This window comes from Magnolia sinica, chromosome 1 (genome assembly GCF_029962835.1).
Source record: "Magnolia sinica isolate HGM2019 chromosome 1, MsV1, whole genome shotgun sequence".
Taxonomy (NCBI): domain Eukaryota; kingdom Viridiplantae; phylum Streptophyta; class Magnoliopsida; order Magnoliales; family Magnoliaceae; genus Magnolia; species Magnolia sinica.
This window is the reverse complement of record NC_080573.1, coordinates 137856457-137880642: the sequence shown is the minus strand read 5'-3', so window position 1 is coordinate 137880642 and position 24186 is coordinate 137856457. Positions and strand designations below refer to the sequence as shown.

General features: G+C 39.7%; 1 protein-coding gene and 1 non-coding gene across 6 annotated transcripts in view; both read left to right on the top strand.

Moving 5' to 3' along the window:
• The first annotated feature begins 8391 nt into the window (after positions 1 to 8391).
• On the top strand, positions 8392 to 8499 carry LOC131223111 (small nucleolar RNA R71). Its single transcript, XR_009160295.1, has one exon. It is a non-coding gene; the product is annotated as a small nucleolar RNA R71 (small nucleolar RNA).
• A 13611-nt stretch (positions 8500 to 22110) lies between these two features.
• The window catches only part of LOC131220350 (clustered mitochondria protein), a 60056-nt gene continuing 57980 nt past the window's right edge, over positions 22111 to 24186 (top strand). For 3 of the 5 annotated variants that reach the window (XM_058215321.1, XM_058215315.1, XM_058215298.1), the window contains exons 1-2: positions 22464 to 22488; positions 22592 to 22867. In XM_058215321.1, coding sequence (XP_058071304.1) covers positions 22479 to 22488; positions 22592 to 22867 — 286 coding nt within the window. In that variant the 5' untranslated portion in view covers positions 22464 to 22478. Of the gene's footprint in view, positions 22268 to 22414; positions 22434 to 22463; positions 22489 to 22591; positions 22868 to 24186 lie in introns of those variants that run through there. The other 2 variants (XM_058215304.1, XM_058215310.1) reach the window with 2 other exon arrangements.

Sequence of the window (24186 nt, the reverse complement as noted above, 5' to 3'; positions counted from 1 at the left end):
TGTAAGCTAATGATTTATGTCTGATTTGTTTGCCACCATATGATCTTAGTTACGATGTATTCGATAAATAATACATGTGTGTGAACTATGTGAATATATAACGCATTCCATGTGTTTGTTGAAATGTTTGAATGAAATTGCTATCATGATTTGTGCTTGCCATGACTATTAACCTATAATATATGATTGTTGTATGTATGACAACTCCTTTGTGAAAGGATTTATCATAATATATATTATAACTAATTTAGTTCATATATGTGGTAAGGTATAGTCTAAATGTTTGATAAAATGTCGGAATGAGAAATCGTCCGATGAATTGTATTTATTAAGGGCATTGAGATAGAATTCTCAACTACCTTATCTAGATGTATAATTTCCTTCATGTAGTCTCAAATTCAACTACGTGATTTATGTATAAAATGCATATGTATAATAACATGCTCTATGTGTTTGAAAAAATATCTGAATGAGATATTGTTTGATGAATTGCACTTGATAGGAGTGTTGAGATAAAATTCTCAATTACCTTATCTACATGTATAATTTCTTTCATGTAATCTTAATTTCAACTATGTAATTTATGGATGAATTGAAACGTTTGATAGCATGTTCAATATGTTGATAAAATGCTTAAATGAGTGTTGTACTTGGATTGTTTGTTAAATGCACATATGATTATCACATGTCTCCACATGCTGCATTTGAGTATAATTGGGACTACTACGTAGTCCAAGCAATCGGTTACAATTCCTGTTTGAGTGGTCGAATTAGTCTTGCCACACTTGATGCGTTTGGTAAATCCGAGTCGTACGATTATCGTCGACAGTGGTTAGGCCATGTGGAGTGCTTATGTGCTCCATATCGATTAATTCAACGTACGCTCGTACCAGTCAAACTTGTCTAATAAATGATTGCTTGCCTCCAAGTGCAGAGGTTCATAAGTAATATCCTGTGAATACAGGGTCGATCCCACAGGGAGATGAATTGCGAGAAAGAAAAAATCAAATGCAAAACAAACTAAGTAATAAAAACTAAACTGATGATTTGATTTTGAGATTTTTGAATGGATGTAATTCAACTGAATAAAAAACACCCAAGCTTCAAAGTTCCACACATAGGTTAATGTTCCAAAATCATGATGACTTGGATAACACAACTAGGATCTGAGCACTATGGTCAGCCTAATCGGAAAATAAAACACTTTAAATATTTTAATAAATGATATAAAAGATTAGAAAATAATGGATTTGCACCATTGACATATATTCTCAAGCGCCAGTGATTTTAAGTATTCAATATCTATAGGATAATGAATATCATAGAAATATAACAGGTTGAGAACATCTCCTATCTAGAAAATCTGATTGATCTAGGGTAAGCCTATCCATCAATGTGGATCTCATATGATGGAAACATATGGATCTTACAAGAGGATAAAAAACAAAACCTAAATAATAGATAACATGCATATACCATTCTTCTCATCATTAAAATAATCAATCATCATAATCTTAAAGAAATAATAAACCCATGTGCTTCCCTTATAGCTTGGGCTAGAGGGAACTTAGAAAAACATAATTAAATTTAGAAATAAAAAGCAATAAGAAAGAAAGAAGAAAAATTGCAAATCGAAAAGATCTAAAAGGAAAGAAACAACTTATAAAGCTTTAATAAAACTAAAAACTATTTAAAAAATTCTAAATATTGCTCTTGAATGCTTCTAATGATGTTTTAGAATGCCCTAGGAGGCCCTATTTATAAGTAGAGAACTCCAACTTTCGTACAAAGTTGAAAACCCTAGAAAACACCTCAAATATACGTATTTTTTCAAAATAGACTTCTTGCTGCATAGTTCGTTTAAAACAGACTTCCTGCTGCGCAGTTTTCCAAAATAAACTTCACAGCTTCAGAATACACTTTTTTAGGACGATTTCAGGATTATTTTCTTCATTCCTCGATTGGTTTTCTTGGATCTTTGGTATTGAATTCTTAAATCTTGATCTCCTAAGATCCATCCCTTGGCTTGGTGATTTTTGAGCATCAAATTCTTACTTTTTAAAACCTTTTTCAATCCAAGCTCTTAAATTTACTTTGCAACACATATATGAGTAAAATAGAATATTAAGATGATTTATGTTCATAAAACCAAGATATAAATGGAAAAAATTATGCAATATTTGAGTCTCAACACACCCCCCAACCGGCATTTTGCTAGTCCCGAGCAAAATAAGCGAAGAAAAATAAAAATAAGAATAAAAAATAATTCTAGAAACAAAATTAAAATGAAAACAAAATTCTAATTACACCACTTTCGCAAGTAATCTCGATTGCATTTAGCATATGCAACAAGCCTTTAAACCCCTAGGTTTCCCCTAGTGGACGAGTTATAGTCTCGTGAGGGTTTTCAGAAATGTTACCCACAAACATTGATAATAAGAAAAATATTTCAACACTATAAAATTTATACAATTATACCTCCATTCATCATATGAATTCCAAAACAAAACAATACTTACCTAGATATGAAGTTAGCTAGAATCTTAATTTTTTAATCCATTACATCCTTGAGTTTAGAGACCTAATCAAAATTTAGAATAGTTATAACCCGATATCCTTAGGTGCTTCGTGACACTAGTCTAACTTTGAGAAATATGCATGTTCCCTATCCTAACTCCTTTCAATCATCCCAAGAATATGAAATCTCTAGTTATCTCATTTTTTTATGACATTTCTTTTTTTATCATCATATTCTCATTATTATGGACCACCCTTAGATGAAGATTCCCATCGGGTTTGCTTCATAACCTAAGGTATCGTACTTGTAATGGTAATAGTAATGGATACTTAGGTATTCTTACTCCGGATTACTGATACGATTGTTATGGTCATTGCATTCATGCTCTATAATAAAATTTTCTTTTTTCCATCACTTTTTTTTTTTTCCTTTAATATTCTCTTTTTTAAACATATATCAATGGTACTAGTTCATTCAACCTTGTTTAAATCAAAAGTTGTTATTTTAGTTCACATATCATATTCCTCGCTTAGTTAGCTAGGGTGTATTGTGAATTCAGTACATCAAATTACAACTCACTTTAAACTAGTGATTAGATAATTGAACTCAAGTTTATAAATTTCAGTTGTCAGAATTCGGACTACTATCAACCTAGACTAAATATTAACTTTGCCTTTGGAATTTGTATAATATCATGTTCACATTCATGTATAAAAATATTATTTTGAAAATGTTGAATTTTTTTTTTTTCATAAACCTAAAAAAAAAAAAAACTTAAACTTAACTGAAACCTAAAAATAATAATAAAAAAAAAAAAAAAAAAAAAACTGAAACCCCCCAAAAAAAAAAAATTCATATGGATGACTATTCACACCTCCCAACCTAAAATCTACATTGTCCCCAATGTAATGATAATGTAATGTAAAGAACAATAAAAATAAAAGAAAGGGTGGATAGTACCTGCCATGAAAAACTCACCTGCTATGTGACATTAAAAAAATTGAATATGATACAAATCCTACACAAATGCTCCGTCAGACCAGGAGCATCATTCTGAATATTCTGGCTCATGAAGAGGGACGGACTCCTCTCGCAAATGAAAATTTTTCACATAAGGCTTCAATCTCTGACCATTAACCTTATACACATTGTCATTACATGGATTCTCAATTTCAACAGCCCCATGAGTATAAACATTCTTCACAATGAAGGGGCCTGTCCATTTTGATCTTAACTTTCCCGGAAAGAACTGGAGACGGGAATTGTACAATAGGACATTTTGCTAAGGTTCAAAATTCTTCCTCAGGATATTTTTGTCATGAAAAGCTTTGGACCTCTCTTTATAGATTTTAGAATTTTCATAGGAGTCTCTCCTCAACTCTTCTAATTCATTTAACTCTAATTTCCTCTGTCTACTTGCTTGATCCATATCAAAGTTTAATTTCTTTATTGCCCAATAGGCTCTATGTTCCAATTCCACAGGCAAGTGGCAAGCCTTCCCACACACCAATCTGTATGGAGACATTCCAATCGGGGTCTTATAAGCAGTTCTATAAGCCCATAAAGCGTCGGATAGTCTGAGGGACCAATCCTTCCTATCCGGCCTTATAGTTTTCTCTAAAATGTGTTTGATTTCCCGATTAGAAATCTCAGCTTGCCCACTCATTTGTGGGTGATATGGGGTGCTCACTTTATGCTTGATGTCATATTTCTTCATGAAAGCCTCAAATGTTCTATTGCAAAAGTGAGACCCGCCATCACTAATGATGGCCTTTGGAGTTCCAAATCTAGCAAAAATATTTTCCTTGAGGAATCGTATGACCACTTTGTTGTCATTGGTCCTACTTGGAACTGCCTCAATCCACTTTGAAACATAGTCCACACCAACCAATATATAAAGAAATCCAAAAGAAGATGGAAATGGACCCATAAAATCAATACCCCAACAATAAAAAATCTCCAATGGTAAAATTGGGGATAAAGGCATCATGTTGCGCCGGGACACTCTTCCCAACCTTTGACATCTATCACAAGCAACACAGAAAGCATGGGTGTCTTTAAACATGGTGGGCCAGTAAAAACCACATTGAAGGAATTTTGCGGTGGTTTTCTTAGCAGAAAAATGGCCACCACATGCTTCCATGTGACAAAAAGAAATAACACTTCGAACTTCATCCTCTGGGACACAACGTCTAAAAATTTGATCAGTCCCATATTTATATAAATACGGGTCATCCCAGAAGAAGTTCCTAACATCGGTTTCAAAACACTTCCTATCTTGTGACTTCCGATGATATGGCATTTTTCTCGTTACAAAATAGTTCACTATATCCGCATACCAAGGTAATTTAGAGATCGCAAATAATTGTTCATCAGGGAAAGTGTCCTGGATATGTATCTCCTCAGTGGAATCATCTAACATCAATCTAGAAAGGTGATCGGCCACTACGTTTTCTACTCCTTTCTTATCTTTTATCTCTAAGTCAAATTCTTAGAGTAAGAGGATCCATCTCAAAAGTCTCGACTTTGCATCTTTCTTAGATAACAAATATTTCAAAGCCGAGTGATCCGTGAAAATGACCACTTTGGATCCCAGCAAGTAGGACCTAAACTTATCCAAAGCAAAAACTACTGCAAGTAACTCTTTTTCAATTGTTGAGCAGTTCACTTGGGCAGAGTTTAGAGTTCTACTCGCATAGTGAATAACGTAGGGCCGTTTATCTTTCCTTTGGCCCAAAACAGCCTCTATGGCATAATCACTTGCATCGCACATTAGTTCAAAAGGAAGTGTCCAATCTGGTGGACGCATGATAGGTGCAGTGGTAAGGAATGATTTAATTTTATTAAATGCACGTGCACACTCATCTGTCCACTTAAATGGAACATCCTTTTGAAGAAGATTAGTCAAGGGTATAGTAATGACACTAAAGTCCTTGATGAATCTTCTATAAAAACCAGCATGCCTTATAAGTGATCTAATATCTCTAACAGTTCGGGGGATAGGTAGATTAGCTATAATGTCGAGTTTTGAGCGATCTACCTCGATTCCATTTTTGGAGATAACATGGCCCAAAACAATTCCCTTTTGAACCATGAAATGACATTTCTCCCAATTTAAGACAAGGTGTTTCTCTTCACACCTAGACAAGACAAGAGATAAATTGTTGAGGCATTCCTCAAAACTACTCCCAAATACAGAGAAGTCGTCCATGAAAACCTCAAGAAACTTCTCAACTATATTTGAAAAAATACTTAACAAACACCGTTGGAAAGTTGCCGGGGCGTTACACAATCCAAATGGCATCCGTTTGAAAGCAAACGTGCCAAATGGACAAGTGAACGTGGTTTTCTCTTGGTCTTCAAGGGCTATCTCTATTTGGTTATATCCAGAATATCCATCAAGAAAACTATAAAAGGAGTGACCTGCTACCCTCTCTAAAACTTGATCAATGAATGGTAGAGGGAAATGGTCCTTCTTTGTGACTTGGTTCAATTTTCTATAGTCAATGCAAACACGCCAACCAGTGGTGACACGTGTTGGTATGAGTTCATTATTAGAATTTTGCACAATAGTTATTCCTGATTTCTTTGGGACTACTTGAGTTGGACTCACCCAAACACTATTGGATATTGGGTAGATGATTCCCACATCCAATAATTTGATCACCTCATTTTTTACAACTTCCATCATGTTTGGATTGAGACGCCTTTGAGGTTGTCTAATTGGTTTGGCATCATCATCGAGGTGGATCCGATGGGTGCAAATGGAAGGGCTTATACCCTTGATGTCAGAAATAGTCCAGCCCAAGGCTCCTTTGTGGTCCCTTAGAACTTTCAACAATTTAATCTCTTGATCCTTCTCTAAAAATGAAGAGACCACCACAGGATAAGTTTTATTTTCACCTAAGTATACATACTTAAGCTCATTTGGCAGTGGTTTCAAATCAAGCTTTGAAACATTGGTTGGTGATGGTAGAGGTTGCAAGTCCTCGATAGATAGGATTTGAGTGCGCGGTCTCCATTGACACATACCAATGTCCTGAGTGGTAGTGTTTTCATTATCATCAGAAATTTCAGCAAGCACTTTTTCTAAATCATAATTTTTCAAGTCTCTAATGACTTGAATCAATTCATCAATCAGACTAGGTTCTAATTCCTCTTCTTCTATCAAGCAGTCCATGAAATTCAACTCATGAATCTCATTATTATCAATGGGCTGCTTACATAGATTGAAAATATTTAGCTCTGGAGTCATGTTACCAAAAGACAAGTTTATCATTCCATTCCTGCAATTTATGATTGCATTTGAAGTTGCTAGGAATGGGCGGCCTAAAATGATGAGAACTTGAGCGCTAGCATTTACACATGGTTCAGTGTCTAGTACAATAAAATCTACAGGGAAGTAGAATTTCTCCACTTGGACTAGCACGTCCTCTAAAATTTTCCTTGGTACCTTAATAGAGCGGTCAGCGAGTTGGAGTGTAATCGTGGTTGGTTTAAGCTCGCCTAACCCCATTTGTTTGTAAACCGAATAAGGTACTAAGTTGACACTTGCACCCAAATCTAACAAAGCATGTTCAATTTGAAAATTCCCAATAATACAAGGAATAGTGGGACTTCCCGGGTCTTTGTATTTGGGTACAACCCTTTGTTGAATGATAGCGCTCACTTTCTCAGTAAGGAAAGTCTTTTTGTGCACATTTAATTTTCTCTTTACAGTGCACAAGTTCTTGAGATATTTAGTATATGATGGAATTTGTCTAATGGCATCAAGTAGAGGAATATTGACAGTAACCTTTTGGAGCACATCCAACACCTCTTGATATTTCATGGGGACAATTGGATTCCGAAGTCTAGATGAGAATGGAACTGGAGGCTCATATGACTTAGTCTCTTTATCCTTTTGCTGTTGCGGCTCTTGAACCATAGCCGGTTCATCATTTTCTTGAGACAGTGGCTCATCCTCCGGTATTTCTATCGGTTGCATTATCTTGTTATCGACCTCTTTTCCACTTCTCAAGGTAATGATGGCCTTAGCTTGTTCATGATGTAGCTCACTTGGATTTGAGTCTCCAATGAAATGTGTGTTTCGAGGGTTTGACACAGGTTAAGAAGGAATGATGCCTTTTTCCCTAACATTTAATTAAGTCTCAATCCTAGCCACAGCTGTCTTTAATTCCTGATTTGATTAGATTAGAGACTAATTCATTTGAGCTTGAGAGTTCATGAATGTGGTCAATGCATCCTCCACATATGATCGCTTTGACTGGGGCACATATGGTGCATTGTTAGGTGCCCCAAAGAAGTTATTTTGTGGAGGCATTTGAGGTGCATTCGGCACATTAATTTGTGGTCCACTCCTCCAACTAAGATTAGGATGGTTACACCAATTTGGATTGTACGTGTTTCCCAATGGTTGCATAATTGACCTTTGGTAATTATTTATAGCATTTGCTTGATCATGCTCATGCGTGATATTTTGTACAACTGAGATTATTGGACAATCCTTTGTGTAATGGTCTGTACCACCACAAATGCTACAAAAATTACCTAAGGAAGTATTTGCTTTAACTATATCAACCTTCCTAATTTCCAAGGCTTCGACCTTTCTAGCCAATGCAGCGAATTTTGCATTAAGGTCGTCTTCCTCTCTTAGGACATACATTCCCGCTTTCTCTTTAGGAATGGGTGTAGTTTGGTCTGATTTAGCAGAGACATCCCATGTCTGAGTATTCTCTGCTAACATATCTAGAAAATTCCAAGCCTCATTATGATCCTTATCAAGAAAGGTTCCACCACACATCATCTCTATGAACTGACGGGTATCCATGGTGAGCCCCTTTCGGAAAGCATCAATCACGTGCCATGGTTCATAACCATGATGTGGACAAGTAATTAGAATGTCTTTGAAGCGCTCCCAAGCTTGAAAAAATAGTTCATTCCCCTTTTGAGAGAATGACACGATTTCTTATTTTTGTACATTTATTTTGTGCTTAGGAAAGAACTTTTTCAAAAACTCTCTACTTAAGGCTTGCCATGAAGTGATGGTATTAGGTCTTAGAGAGTCAAGCCATGTTTTGGCCCAATCTTTTAGAGAAAATGAGAATAACCTAAGCTTAAGTACATCCCTATTGTCATTGTTTACTTGTAACGTTGCAATTACTTCCTCAAAGTCCTTGAGGTGCAAGTAGGGGCTTTTAGAATCTAAGCCATGAAATTTAGGAATTAATTGAATCACACCTGGTTTAAAATCAATGTTCCCTGTGTGAGCATGGAACACTATACAAGATGGTAAAGTTGATCTCTTAGGGTGTAAACGTTCACGTAAAGTCCGTGGTTGATTTAACACATTCCTATGAACTTCATTTTCATCCTCAAGAGGAAGATTATTTTGATTTATAGTTAGATCTGGCAAATTTGAATTTTGATTATCAACTGGGTCTGCCATGGAATTCAAGTGATGTTGAGTGCCTCTTCTAAGTGAATGATCAAGGCCTGGAACTAGTCCCCCTTCAGAGGAGAGTTGATTGTTTTGATCCCTACTCCAACGGGACAAATCATCCACACCACACAACAAATACCACTAATTCAAATCGCAAGTATGATACTTAAAATAAAAATAAAAATTTAAATCAACAACCCAGTTGGCGGGGCCAACCATGAGGGTTCAGTCTACAAAGCAAAATAAATCAACAACTCAGGTGGCAGAGCCGACCATGAGGGTTCAGTTCATAAAGCAAAATAAATCAACAACCCAGGTGGCAGAGCCGACCATGAGGGTTCAGTCCACAAAGCAAAATAAATCAACAACCCAGGTGGAAGAGCCAGTCATGAGGGTTCAGTCCACAAAAAAATTTAAAATAATAATAATAATAATAAATAAATAAATAAAAGTAAAACTAATGCAGAAATTAAACTATGTTAATCTGGAAAATAGATTCAGCGGATGATCTTTGTGATCAAACAGCAACTATAGGACAACCATAGCACTTGGGTGATAAAATCCCAAGCGGGGCAACCTTATGTCATAGTTAGTGCTTGAAAGACCCAACTGAATTTATTTTCAAAGAAAAAGAAAAGAAGAAAGAGAAAAAATAAAAAAATAAAAAATAAACAAAATCTACAGAAAATCTGGAGGGTTTAGAAGAAAACTTACCTTAGCTATCTTGCATAGATCTGATCTATCTCAGTCTCTCCCCGGCAACGGCGCCAAAAACTTGATTGCTTGCCTCCAAGTGTAGAGGTTCATAAGTAATATCCTGTGAATACAGGGTCGATCCCACAGGGAGATGAATTGCGAGAAAGAAAAAATCAAATGCAAAGCAAATTAAGTAATAAAAACTAAACTGATGATTTGATTTTGAGATTTTTGAATGGATGTAATTCAACTGAATAAAAAACACCCAAGCTTCAAAGTTCCACACATAAGTTAATATTCCAAAATCATGATGACTTGGATAAAAAAAACTAGGATCTGAGCACTATGATCAGCCTAATCGAAAAATAAAACAGTTTAAATATTTAATAAATGATATAAAAGATTAGAAAATAATGGATTTGCACCATTGACATATATTCTCAAGTGCCAGTGATTTTAAGTATTCAATATCTATAGGATAATGAATATCAAAGAAATATAACAGGTTGAGAACATCTCCTATCTAGGAAATCTGATTGATCTAGGGTAAGCCTATCCATCAATGTGGATCTCATATGATGGAAACATATGATATCTTACAAGAGGATAAAAAACAAAACCTAAATAATAGATAACATGCATATACCATTCTTCTCATCATTAAAACAATCAATCATCATAATCTTAAAGAAATAATAAACCCATGTGCTTCCCTTCTAGCTTGGGCTAGAGGGAACTTAGAAAAACATAATTAAATTTAGAAATAAAAAGCAATAAGAAAGAAAGAAGAAAAATTGCAAATGGAAAAGATCTAAAAGGAAATAAACAACTTATAAGGCTTTAATAAAACTAAAAACTCTTTAAAAAATCCTAAATATTGCTCTTGAATGCTTCTAATGATGTTTTAGAATGCCCTAAGAGGCCCTATTTATAAGTAGAGAACTCCAATTTTCGTACAAAGTTGAAAACCCTAGAAAACGCCTCAAATATACGTATTTTCTCAAAATAGACTTCTCGCTGTATAGTTCGTTTAAAATAGACTTCCTGCTGCGCAGTTTTTCAAAATAAACTTCACAGCTTCAGAATACACTTTTTTAGGACGATTTTAAGATTCTTCACTTCAAATCTTCGATTCTCTTCATTCCTCGATTGGTTTTCTTGGATCTTTAGCATGTGAATTCTTCAATCTTGATCTCCTAAGATCCATCCCTTGCCTTGGTGATTTTTGAGCATCAAATTCTTACTTTTTAACACATTTTTCAATCCAAGCTCTTAAATTCACCTTGCAACACATACATGAGAGAAAAAAAAAAATGAGAGAAAGGTGAAAGGAAGGAATAAGGATTCTTGGAGATAGTTGCTGGGATCTTTTCCCATAACTCCTCACACCGATTCACCTCTCTACTACGCTACTCAACCTGTTTCGATTCCGATTTGGATAAGAAATCCTAACCCTAATTTCATTTTAGGAATCCAAATAGAAGAATCGACGAAGTAGCTAACGTCTTTCATGATTTAGGTAGCCGTTGTTCTGTAAATGAAAGTGTAGGTTTCGAACTTAGTTTGAAACGAGCATACCAAGGAAAGGTGCAGACTATAAACGTTTAGGTTATGGTTTTCAAGGCTTTCAATGTTAGCTAGTGATTTATGTCTGACTTGTTTGCCACCATATGATCTTAGTTACGATGTATTCGATAAATAATACATGTGTGTGAACTATGTGAATATATAACGCATTCCATGTGTTTGTTGAAATGTTTGAATGAAATTGCTATCATGATTTGTGCTTGCCATGACTATTAACCTAGAATATATGATTGTTGTATGTATGACAACTCATTTGTGAAAGGATTTATCATAATATATGTTATAACTAATTTAGTTCATATATGTGGTAAGGTATAGTCTAAATGTTTGATAAAATGTCAGAATGAGAAATCGTCCGATGAATTGTATTTATTAAGGGCATTGAGATAGGATTCTCAACTACCTTATCTAGATGTATAATTTCCTTCATGTAGTCTCAATTTCAACTACGTGATTTATGTATAAAATGCATATGTATAATAACATGTTCTATGTGTTTAAAAAAATGTTTGAATGAGATATTGTTTGATGAATTGTACTTAATAAGGGTGTTGAGATAAAATTCTCAATTACCTTATCTACATGTATAATTTTCTTCATGTAATCTTAATTTCAATTATGTAATTTATGGATGAATTGAAACGTTCAATAGCATGTTCAATATGTTGATAAAATGCTCAAATGAGTGTTGTACTTGGATTGTTTGTTAAATGCCCATATGATTATCACATGTCTCCACATGCTGCATTTAAGTATAATTGGGACTACTACGTGGTCCAAGCAATCAATTACAATTCTTGTTTGAGTGGTCGAATTAGTCTTGCCACACTTGATGCGTTTAGTAAATCCGAGTCGTACGATAAACGTCGACAGTGGTCAGGCCATGTGGAGTGCTTATGCGCTCCATATCGATTAATTCAACGTACGCTCATACCAGTCGAACTTGTCTAATAAACCAATTGGCCTATTGTGTGTTTACCATGTACAGACGATACTGCTTGAATCTAAGGTACCACTTACCAATGTAAAAGCCCGTTTCAACCATGGTATCATGATCCGCTAAGACTCATGAGCCGAGTATGGTGGTATAGGACACCGTGGTCGAGCTGTTGGCCTACGTTGGGGTGACGAGCTTCCCTGTAGTAACCAGTGAGTAACCCAAACTCATGAGCCGAATACGGTGATATGAGATACTGTATTTGAGCTGTCGGCCTACACCGGCGCAGCCTGGCTACGGTCCCAGCGTGGGTTGGGGCGTACCGTCTGATCCGACCCCCTTTGAAAATAGCACTCTAGTTGGTAGGGCGTTGGTGGAGTGACCTCAAGTATAATCAATTGAACTTGTCTATTCACTACTTTTCACCAGGGCTAATGCCCTACAAATTGCCTACCGTATGTGTTTAACTAGGATTGACGACTCTAGATGGATCATTGTTTGGGTATGTGATATAAAGGGAAGTACCTTAGCTTCCCGAATCCGCTCTATGAATAAGCCTAATTAACTACTTGGCTAACACGACCATGCACCGCATTACATGTGCTTTGGCGAGGAAGCGCACGTTTATGGAGTTTGTTATGCGTGACCGTGAGATGAAGTTACTGAGGGAGTGCAAGCGAGGGCATGCATCATTTTCACATATCATCCCTGCATTAATAAGAATAGCTAGGATTATTTGATGTATTGCTTTATCATTACTGCTTGACTGAATTGATAACATGTTAAACTTTGCTTTATAGTTCCATTGAATTAGCTACTCATTCCCACCTGAGACGGTGTTTTAAAGCACCACTCAGATTCTGGTTTAAATGCAGGTGATGGCGAAGTCTATACAGCGGAGTTGGACTTCGTAGGCGAGGAGGAAAGATTCTCATATGTTCAGCTCTCAGCAGGGTCTATGTAGACCCCGTGCTGATTCGACGGGATTATAGGGACTTATAGATTAGTTAGACATTTACACTTTGATATTTTGTAAATTTTTAGAACCATACATGTATATATTCAGCCCAGTAACATACTCATACTCTGGAGGTTGTGAAACACTTATATACTTTATATATCTATCTCAGTCTTCCACATGAGTAATTACATTAACTCTGAAGTATGATATACTGATTTAGTATAATCTCACTCATGTTTGAATGCATTAATATGGACAACATTTAAACATCATTATCTATGTAGCATAAGTGATGCGTTGGAACTCGGGAGTTGAGCTTTGCTCGACTCCCGATTTTTAGGGCGTTACAACATGGACCGAAAAGCTTCCTAAAATACTATGGGCATACCGAACTATTACACGAACGACTACAGGAGAAACTCCATTCTCCATTTGTGTATGGATCGGAAGCCGTCACCCCGGTCGAGATCGGGTTGCCTTTAGCCCGAGTCAGCTCGTTTAATGAAGAAAATAACGAAGAATTGCTAGCTCTCGTACTCGACCTCGTGGAAGAACAAAGAAAAAAAGCTCAGCTGGGGATGATGACTTGGCAACTCCAAGTAGCTCGGTTCTACAATGCCCGAGTTAAGGTTAGACGCTTCCGAGTGGGAGACATGGTCCTCTGAAAAACGTTCCTAAACACTAAGGAAGTTGGTGCGAGCACATTGAAACCCAATTGGAAAGGACCTTATATTGTTTCGAACACCATCCGACCTGGAACGTATCGGTTGGAAGACCTAACCGGGCAACTATTACCCCATCCTTGGAATGCCAAGCATATAAAGATCTATTATTCCTAAGTCGCCGTTGAGCATTCAGGAAGACTTGGTTAAACAAAGAATGAAAAATATGTAAGCTGAGTAAAATGAATAAGGCTAAGTATATTCATTCATCAGTATGCGTTTTACATTGGATTACATTAGTGTCTACTATGAAATTACATTGATGAAACCACAAAGATAAATGCAAAAAGAGTCGACCGCAAAATGCTATGTCCCCTCTCAGTTGCGGATGCTCTCGAGCCCGCCTGGTATACTTAAAGTGCTTGAAGCTTGGTGTGCTTAAAGTGCTTAACATCTTCAAACCTGCTCCAAGGTTCATCAGGAGCTAACACAGGAGGTGACTCGGATTCAGCTGTTGCCGCCACTCGGAGTAACCTTTGGCGCTGCCTCAGGAGCAGCCTCGGAAGCGACCTTGAGACCATTCGCAACATCAGCAAACCCAGCTGCCTTGGCCTCCGGACCTTCAGACCTAAAGGCACCCTCGTCAAATCCCAAGAGATCAAGGTCGGGGAAGGCTTCCTTCATAAGTCCGACACACTTGGTGTAGTCGCCCTGATATAAGCGGTCCTGTTCCTCCAGATACTCTTAAGATTCGAGAAAGGCCTTTACGACCTAGTCCCTGGCCTCGTCTTTAGCCTTCTCAATGGCAGCCCGATCTTAGCCTTAAGCCGAGCCAACTTGTCCTCTGAAGAGGCATGAGCCTGACGAATTCGCCGACTCTCCTCCTATGCCTCTTTTAATAGCGAGGCCACATGTGCACACTCAACCTTGGCATCCTCGGTGATCTTTCGGGCAAGCCCCAATTCACCAGACAGTAGGCCAACCCAAGCCATGGTAGCTTCAAGTTGTGCTTCTGCCTCCGCTGCCCGTTTCCGAGCTGCTTCAGCATCCACCGCTCGATTTTGAGCCTTGGCCAGATCCACGCTAGCCCTGAGCAAACAAGGGGTAAACTGTAAAAGAAAGAAGTAAAGTCAGATTGAAATCAAAGGGAACAACAAGACAAGTGAGGAGTTCGAGTCTTACCTCGAGAAGAATCTTTGCAGCATGAGAGAGAGTCCTCCTCTGGGGAGCTTTTAAGAGAGCAGCGGATTCTTTCCCGCTCCCATGAGAAAGCGCCTAAGGGATCATGTCCGACACAGCCCGTTGGAAGAACACCTCCTGTTGAGTCATCTCCCCTTTTGAGGGCTCCCCCCTCTGCTCCTCCCTCTATTACGGGACTTGCTCTGCAACGGGTCTTAGCTCAAGGGCCACTTGGGGCTCGAGCGCCACCTGAGGCTCGGGAGCCACTGGGTCTGCTACTTCCACCCCTTCCTCTAAGTTGGGGATTATTATGGTCGGGATCACGGTCGGGACGACCGGTGTGGCCTGCTCCTTAGCCTTCGAGACCGTCTTAGGCCTCTTTGGAGGATGAGTCTCGGACCGAGTCTCTGACGGTGGAGGAGCTTTCATCTTGGAGGGCGGACGAATAATAGGCCTTGCCTCAGCCGTATCCACATCAGGAAAAGCAAGATGAGTCAAGTAAAATTCAAAAGAAGATGCAACTAGACATCAAGAAGTCAAGTTACCTGTTATGGCCGAATCTAAACCCGAGAGAAGAAGATGCTCCGGCTGGAGAAGTGTTTTCTAAGACCGCTCCTCCTGATCCAACGCCTTCAAATCCTTGATCCGCTCTAAAGCGTCGGCTCCTAGTTTCGGCCTGTGTGCAGGGATATCTGCGAAACGCAAAAACACAAGTGTAAGAAGATAAAGAAAAAAAGAGGGTGCGAGCCGAGTCACCTGCTTGAGAGAACGCCTAAGAAACGCGAGGTTCAAAGAGTCTTAGCTCGGCAGTCTCCCAGTGGCCACACGCCCAGAACCACCTATCTCTCCAGTGCTTGTTGGAGGTAGGAGGGTTGATTATCAAAGGCCCGTCCTTATTCCGCCAAGCACACAAAAAGTACCAGCCGGGCTGCTGTGAATTCGGCCATACTTGATAAAAATGGAGGAACTCATCGATAGTCAGTGGGGGCTGTTCTGTCTCAGCCCACAACACCGAGTATCCGAACAAGTTCCTCCACCCGTTTGGGACTATTTGCTCAGGCGGAATCTGAAGTTGGGAAAGCAGATCCCGAGCAATGCTCTGGAGGGGCAGACACAAGCCACATTGCAAAGCGACTTGAAAGATTACGACCATCCCAGCAGGAGGACGGTCGGGTAGTTCACTTGGCAGGAGAAGGCGAAGGATGACCGAGTCCGGGATATGGTACCCGGTCCTAATCCTATCCAGATCCGCCTCGGTCAAAACCGAGGGGAACCGGACCTTTCTGCTCATCTCCTGCCTCTCCCCCCTCGGCCACCAACTCAGCAGCTCTTACCAATCTCCGTATAGGGACCGACTCACGGGCCCCTTCAATCTCCTCATCCTCTTCCCCCATTTCCACCTCAGGAGGATTAGGTCTGCCAGGGGCAGTCGTCAAAGACGCCTCTCCGCGAGAGGGACCCACAGAAGCAGGGCACTCCGCCGAAGACCCAGTTGCCCTCTCCGAGTACTGGAAGGCCTCGTTGACACCAATGGCCATCTCCACCAGCAGCGAGGGCGATTCCGAGACATTTTAGGAATGTCTCGCTTCGCCCTCATCGCCAGGAACTCCCTCCCGGGGACTCTGGGAACCTTGCATTGTTATGAGAATTAAAAACGAAAGGGATGGAGAGAACTAAAACTTATCGGAGATGGCTGAAAGGACGCAACGCAGATGAAAATCAATAAAGAAAGGTGGAAATGGTGGAAAGCACAGGGAGAATGAAAACAAGAGGAGAAGGGATGCGCGTGAAAATGAGAAAGGAGCATCCCGCTCTCCTTATATAGCCCTGCTACGTGGCAAGGGCATTTAAGGAAGAGTCGAATCGACAGTCGTTTCGACTCCCTCACCCGATACATGGCGCAGGCTGACTGATGGAGAAGTTGCCCTTATCACGCGTCTGAAGTTCATTAGCTGACGAAATGAATCGACCAACGAATCGAAGCATGGCTTCTTGCATGTGCGGCCTCGACCAACGAATCGAAGCATGTTTAGGATGACATACAAACATTAAATGCTCCATCATAATATCTGTCTCCGGTCTAATCCGACCCAAAACTCTACTCCTTAACATCAACACGGTTGATGCAATGAGTATGGGGGCTTACTGTTGGGGAGAAATATGACAAGTCCGGAGACTCGGTTATGGAATGGACCAACTCTACTGACAAGGCCCGGGATTCCGAGGCAATAAGCCTGACCGAGGCAAGAGACTTAAATGCCTTGAGGAGAGACTTAGCTCGGATTGTAAGGAATAAAAATCCCGACTGAGACGAATAAAGTCACGAGCCAAAGGCAAAGTATACAAGATACATGAAGTTGACTCAGAAGCCGAGGTAGCAACATCTAAGAGGTTGATTAAGGCCTAAAGTTTAGAAGCTACCTGACTGACCATAAAACCAACCCATTAAGGTCGGTTATAAGGTCGACTATCGGAGTAAGAGAGGATGTCGATTACGGATCGGCTCCATCTCGCCTGACAGATGGTGAGATACTTGATCTATAAAGTTAGCCCAGACTAGCTCGTTATTAGAGTCGGTCAGAACTGGGCCGAGTAAGGAAAAGACGACGTGAACAAAAACGCTGTCCCGAGAATCTCATAAAAAGATCTTCGATCGAAGATCTTGGGTTCGGATAGAGACCAAAAAACGGATGAAATCAAATCTCTAAAATATCAGGAAGAGAATCCCTGTACGACGAGACCCTCTATTCCTATAAATATAGAGAACTCCAAGTTAAGGAGGTATGCAGAAAACACTACTCAAAAGCTCTCCTATATGACTATATCACTGAATTTAGCATCGGAGGGTCCCCGGCTCTAGCCAGGGTCTCCTTTATTCCATTCCTGTGCAGGTGACAGGTTAGAGAAGACTTACTAGATTTTTGTATCAACATGAATATTTAAAACTTTGATAATATTACCTTCTTCTTTTTTGGGGTGGAATGTGGAGGTCTCTTTTGGCATTATACTGCGGGCCATTAGTAAAAGGTTTAAAATTCTTCCATCTTGAATATTTTTTAAGGCAAACAATACACTTCATTAGATGAATTGTTGGATTGTCCACTAGAATACTTCAGTAGGGTGTGGTAGTTGATATGCAGGTACAAATAAATTGTATATGGACCTAGCATTGAACTGCCCAGTTGAGGAACTCCATGTAGATAGGCAATCACTCACATACAGTGATTGAAAAGATCCCAGTGTTTGATTGTTGCATTTTTTTTTGCTATGCCAGTATTCAGGACCACTGACTATTTTCATTTCGACTGTCCATAAAGCGTGCACTGATCAACAAGTCAGGAAATCAAACTAGCACAATTTTTGGATTCACAGGCCATCAAATTTGAGAGCCATAGATTGCACGGGTTAACTTAATTAAATATTTGCCACCTGTGTAATTTCATAGGGTTTCACACCAACCACATGCTCCCTCCAAGAGTATTGAAGTTTTCAGTTCTTCATCTCACTCTGAGGGCCTGTTTGGCTAGGCAAATCGCATGGAATTAGGAGGGATGGGATGGATTTTAAGGTAATGATGGTGGTGCCAGTGGATTGGTTTAAGATCCATGCCATTCCTATATCCCGGGACAAGTTCGCTGGGTCTGTTTGGCACGCCAGGTATATCTCGAGATTTTACCTTCCAATCCATCCAACCAAGGGATGAGATTAATTTTAAGGTAATGATGGTGATGTCAGTGGATTGTTTTAAGATCCATGGGATTGCTTATATCCCGGGACAAGTTCACTGGATCTGTTTGGCTCCTCATGCATATCCTGAGGTATCACGATCCCATCCCTCCTAATACAGTGGGATCGGTCCAGCCAAACAGGCTCTTATATCCTGGGAGAAGAATCTGATTAATATCAACTAGGAATACTGGAATTAAAGCGTTAACAGGCCCTTATATCCCGGGACGAGTTCACTGGTTCTGTTTGGCATGTCATGCATATCCCGGGATTTTACCTTCTAATCCATCCAACCAAGGGATAGGATCAATTTTAAAGTAATGATGGTGATGTCAGTGGATTGTCTTTTGATCCATGGGATTGCCCCGGGACAAGTTCATCGGATCTGTTTGACTCGTCATGCCTATCCCAGGATATTGCCGATCCCATCCCTCCTAATAACATGGGATCTGCCTGGCCAAACAGGCCCCAAGTGATTGGTGCTGTAAAGGTACTGTACATGGTTTGGGGCAGAGAGTTCGTAGATCATTTCATGGTTTCCAAAATTCCCTAGGGTCGGTGATCAAAGCCATTGATACTGCAGCCCTCACACCTATGACACACCCACCAGAAAAAACAAAAAAAAAAAAGTAAAAAAGAAAATTTCATCTTCTAGCCATAAAATATTTGCCTTTTCTGTGTGGGATAGCTGTCCATTGCTATAGTTTCTCGCTATGATTTTTTTTTTTCTTATTTTCATTTAAGTCATTATTGATGCATGGGCCATCTACCGTGAGGTTCCTAATCTCCCTCTATCACTGAACCAGGGGCCTTATTTATACAAATGAGCATTATAAAATGCCTCTTCATGCACTATTCAATCCAAGCAACTTTGGCATTTTGTCATCCAATGGTCACACCTGCAGGAGACCATAGTTGTTGGTTCAATTCCATTGACCCTTCATTTATTTTACAAACACAGTCCCCCTATGATAAAGAAGATTTTGAGGCAATGCATCACAGAGGGTTTCCTGACAAGCAACTTTAATTTCACACATATTTTGTATTAAAGAAAAGAGACTAATATGGAAAATAATTAGACAAAATATAAATAATAAAATAGAACCTTGTACTTATAAATGGGAAAGGCAATAACTACATAGTCAGTCTAGAGAGAGCCGCCATGAAGTAGAAAAGGCCACCGGAGATAATAAGCTTTTATGGATGTAGTCCGTGGAGTGGAATATTATAATCTAAATGGTTTTACAGTGTGATTTGATGTGTTGGGTCAGTCCTAGAGTTTTTTTTACTTATTGGTAGGTTCATTGCAGTTATCACTCCAGCCCATCCGATCACTTGGGCTAAAAATCTCACCAGTCCTGCAGTACACCGAGGAATGCAAATGTGCGCACGCTAGTGTCAGCCACGTCTGATGCTTGGGTTTTCTTCCGCTAATCGGGTCTGGCTCACGTGCCTGACATCGCTATCCATCAGACATGGCCACCATGATGCATGCCGTGGCTCAATAATAAAGCCAATAGACTTATCACGTGGCCACCCGCATATATTGCGTGCAGAATAGTGGTCGCGTTTTCCTGTCCGTCCGTTTTCGGCTGATGAGTGGGCTTGCCAGGAAATAGGTTCAGATATGCAATTGGCCCATCTCATGAGTGGCCAAGATCTTAGACACGTGCCACGAAGAGAAACGCCTTTCACGTTGGAGCCCGGCTGGGAGGCTCAAAATTCGGTCCATCCGTACATTTCTAAAAACCCAACCGTCGGATCAAAGAACATCAGCGAAGCTACCATTGATCGCTTCACGTCGCGTATCAAACCCTGCCCCCTAATGCAAAACCCTAAGAAGGAGTTCTTTGGTGCTTCTTCATAGTGTGATAGGTGATATGCATACACCGAGAAATTGTAAACCTAGCATGCAAGTAATTCAAACCGTACTGGCCAAAATACTGAATTCCAGTTTAGATGTATAACATACCCTAAAAATCATATTTATATCGCTATTAGGATTCGTGTACATTGATTGGACGGTTGAAATTAAAAATATCCGATTGGTCCTATTTCAGCCGACAAGCATCTGCCAGATGATAGGACTGTTACAGCCAATTTAATTATGTGATTGTTACTAAGTAATCTCTGCACTTTAGCAGTTTATTTTCAATATTTCTAAGTGCAAGCATATCAAACATCATTCACTGCCAGAGTATCAAAATAACAGCCCTAAAACCCCAGATATGCATGAAATACTTTTTATGGCCTGATGTCATCACGTGTAATATCTTTGAGGATTCAAGGCGTGTAACACATAAGTTATTTCTCTTTAGCAAACTTTATTTATTTATCTAATATGCGGTGCTCGGATCCATAAGTTATAGTGCTCCTTAGCTGCATTGGAACACTTCTACAGTCCAATCCATCCGTGCTGTTCATTAGGTTCACCACTAATTTCATGTGATACCATGCAAATATCTCATGGATCTGACAATTGTAACCATTTGATCAGAAGAATTTAATATTTATGGTCAAGATTATTTACACAAAAATACGTCAAATCAACAATATCATCCATGCATTATTGTGGCGGATCATAGATTCTTTATGATTGCAAAGGATCACTTTTTCTTGGAAGTTCTAGCCATCACATCCATGACTTAAAAAAAGAACGGCTACAAGAAAAAGGCCAATTTAGGATGCATTGGATCATTTTTTCAGTGTGATTTTTGCATTGTAGCCCACTAAAATGCCTTTTGTTTCAAGGGACGGTTAAGATTGATGCCTTTTGACTCACGGTACGGTTAAGATTGATTAATTGGACTGACAAATGGCCCCATTCAAGTCGAGTACTATAACTAATAATGTACTGAGAGCACCGGAGCATCTCCCTTGCGAATTCATCAATTTACCTTTGCAGCACCACGCAAGGAATGCAACAAAGACGAGATGTAGCAATGCAACATAAGTGAGAGAGATCCAAGCCACTCATCAGAAGGGCCTCACTATCTAGATTCATTCATTAAATAGTCTAATTTGATTACCGGGAGTAGAAGTGGAAGATTTAAAGAAAATAACAAGCGGTCCACGTGAAATTTACATCTATAACTCACTGATCACATCAGCCTGGTCGTTTTAAGTAAATAACCAGTGGACCCCTCTGGAGAAGACGTCTAGATGTTTCACATTGGGTCGAATCCCACGTGTGAGAGACAGTGGGAAGAAAAGGTGGTCCAGCATCCAGCCCACACCTTGAACACGAGTGGAACTTCTTGATTTTTATGGCCATGGCATTTTCACGGGTCCCTCCACGGATGACTGGCCAAGATCCGGCACATCGTGAGCACGTGCGGGGCATCTCCTCGCGCGAATCGCCACAGCATTTCCGTTCCTCAGAAAAAGGTATGTAGCCCTAAAAACTAGGGAAAGGGAAATTATAAGAGAGAGAGCTGAGATGGATTTTCCTTTTCTAAATTAGCTAACGCCCGCTCTCTCTCTTCCCATCATCTCTCATTTCATTTCCAAGCGCCGCCACCGTTTCTTCCCTTTTCCTCACTACCTCGAGCTAAGCCAGGTAACCTAATTTCCATCCTCTCACACCTGGCGCCTCTTAGCTTCTTGATGCATATGTCTGCTATCTTGCGCCCCACTCAGTTCCATGCTCCTGCTCTCTCGAGCTTTTTGTTAGAGCACCTGGTTTTCATCGAAATTACTTACTTCATACCATGATGTACAATCAGGTGTATCTGTCATCAATCCTGCCCTTGATTTCGTGAACGGTTCTGATGGAAACATGTATTTGCATTTCTGTATTCCGTCCGCATAAAAGATGACAGTGAAGCCCTTCTGTTCGATGATATTTCTTGAGCTCTGAGAGGTTTTCTTTCTATGTTTGTAGGGGTAGAAATGGCAGGGAAATCCAACAAAGGAAGAAATAGAGGAAAATGGTCGAATGGCACAAATTCTTCGGAACCAGCCACGAACTCGCTCACTTCGTCGGCAGCCTTGAAAGATAAATCTAGCACCGTCGAATCATCTCAGGCTGATGCGGTTGGAGTAGAGATTCCTAATTCAGGGGATAAGCCCTCAGCAATAGCTGAGTCAGCTGATACCAAGCCGGAGGCAGCGGATGCGCCATCAGCGACCTCAGGCAATCGAACTAAGCAGGCCGAAGGTAATCTTGGTCTTCCCCATTTGATTCTTTCGTTGCTTCCCTGCCGTGTACTTATTTATCTATCCTAGAATGCTACCATCATTTGATTCCAGTACTACTGTGAAGTGCTGTCCCTATTGTACGTTTGACTGATGTGTAGGGTGATCTAGAACGTTAATCTGGTGGGCCACTATGTGTATGGGCTAATAGGTGGGAGTTTTTTATTTATTTATTTTGATTTAGCGCATGGTGTTTCCTCTTCCTTGAGTTACGCATTCCTATTCATGGTCACTGGTAGGACGGCTACCAGAGTCTGATGCCCTTGCCTTTCGGGCTGTGGCCCATCATGTGGTGGCCCACCAGGTTAACGATCCTGATCACCGCATTCAAGTGCTGCATGTATACCAGAAATGCACTTCATAGAAGTCCATGAAGCGCACATGTCATAGCATTATTTCTATTACATATACAGTCATGCATAAATATGGACGTCATGTTTATTGGTTCTGCCTTTTCTTTTTCTTATTATTTTTGATCTGCCTCAAATTTTTTTATTCAAAATCACTAAGTAAAATGTGCATTGCCATTCAAGAGGGGTGATTGAGGAATCTGTGGACTATTATATGCTGTTGTAGGCACTCTTCTTGTAGCAATTGGTTTATTGCCTTGCCAATGACTGGCCTTTCTTTTTCCTGTGAATTCTTCTTTTTTCCCCGACCAACTAATTTTCTATCAAGAGAAAGAAAAGGACATGGAAATGCTAAACAATGAAACAGAACCACAGAAGCCAGAATCTGGGCCCGATCAATGATGGGGATCCATAAATTCAATCCTTGGTGGGTGATCCTACCTTTGAATTTGATTGAAAATCAATCATTATCATCTTCTAAGCCTTATCCCAATTAATTGGGGTCTGCTATGTGAATGCTATTCTGCCATTCCATTCTATCAAGGGCCATGACTTTAGTTAAGACCATTTGTTATCATTTCTTTTCTTACTACATGCGCTCATGTTCTTTTGGGCCTTCCTCTTGCCCTTCTAGAGCTTTCAACTTTTACCAACTTGCTCCTAACCGGCATAGTTCTTGGTCTCTGTTGCACATGATATCTAATGACAATGAATGCAGCCGAAAAAACATTCATTATCATGTCTCATGTACTTCTATCTCGTTAGTCATTCGCCAAGGGAGAATTTGACTCTATTGGCCCATTGAATGGTGTTTTAGGAATATCCATCCACCGCTAACTCTCCAAAATTATAAAATGTATAATTTTTTGCTTTTTTCTTGAAAGGAGATAACTCCTACTATGAAGAAGGAACATCAAACCCACTTTTCAAT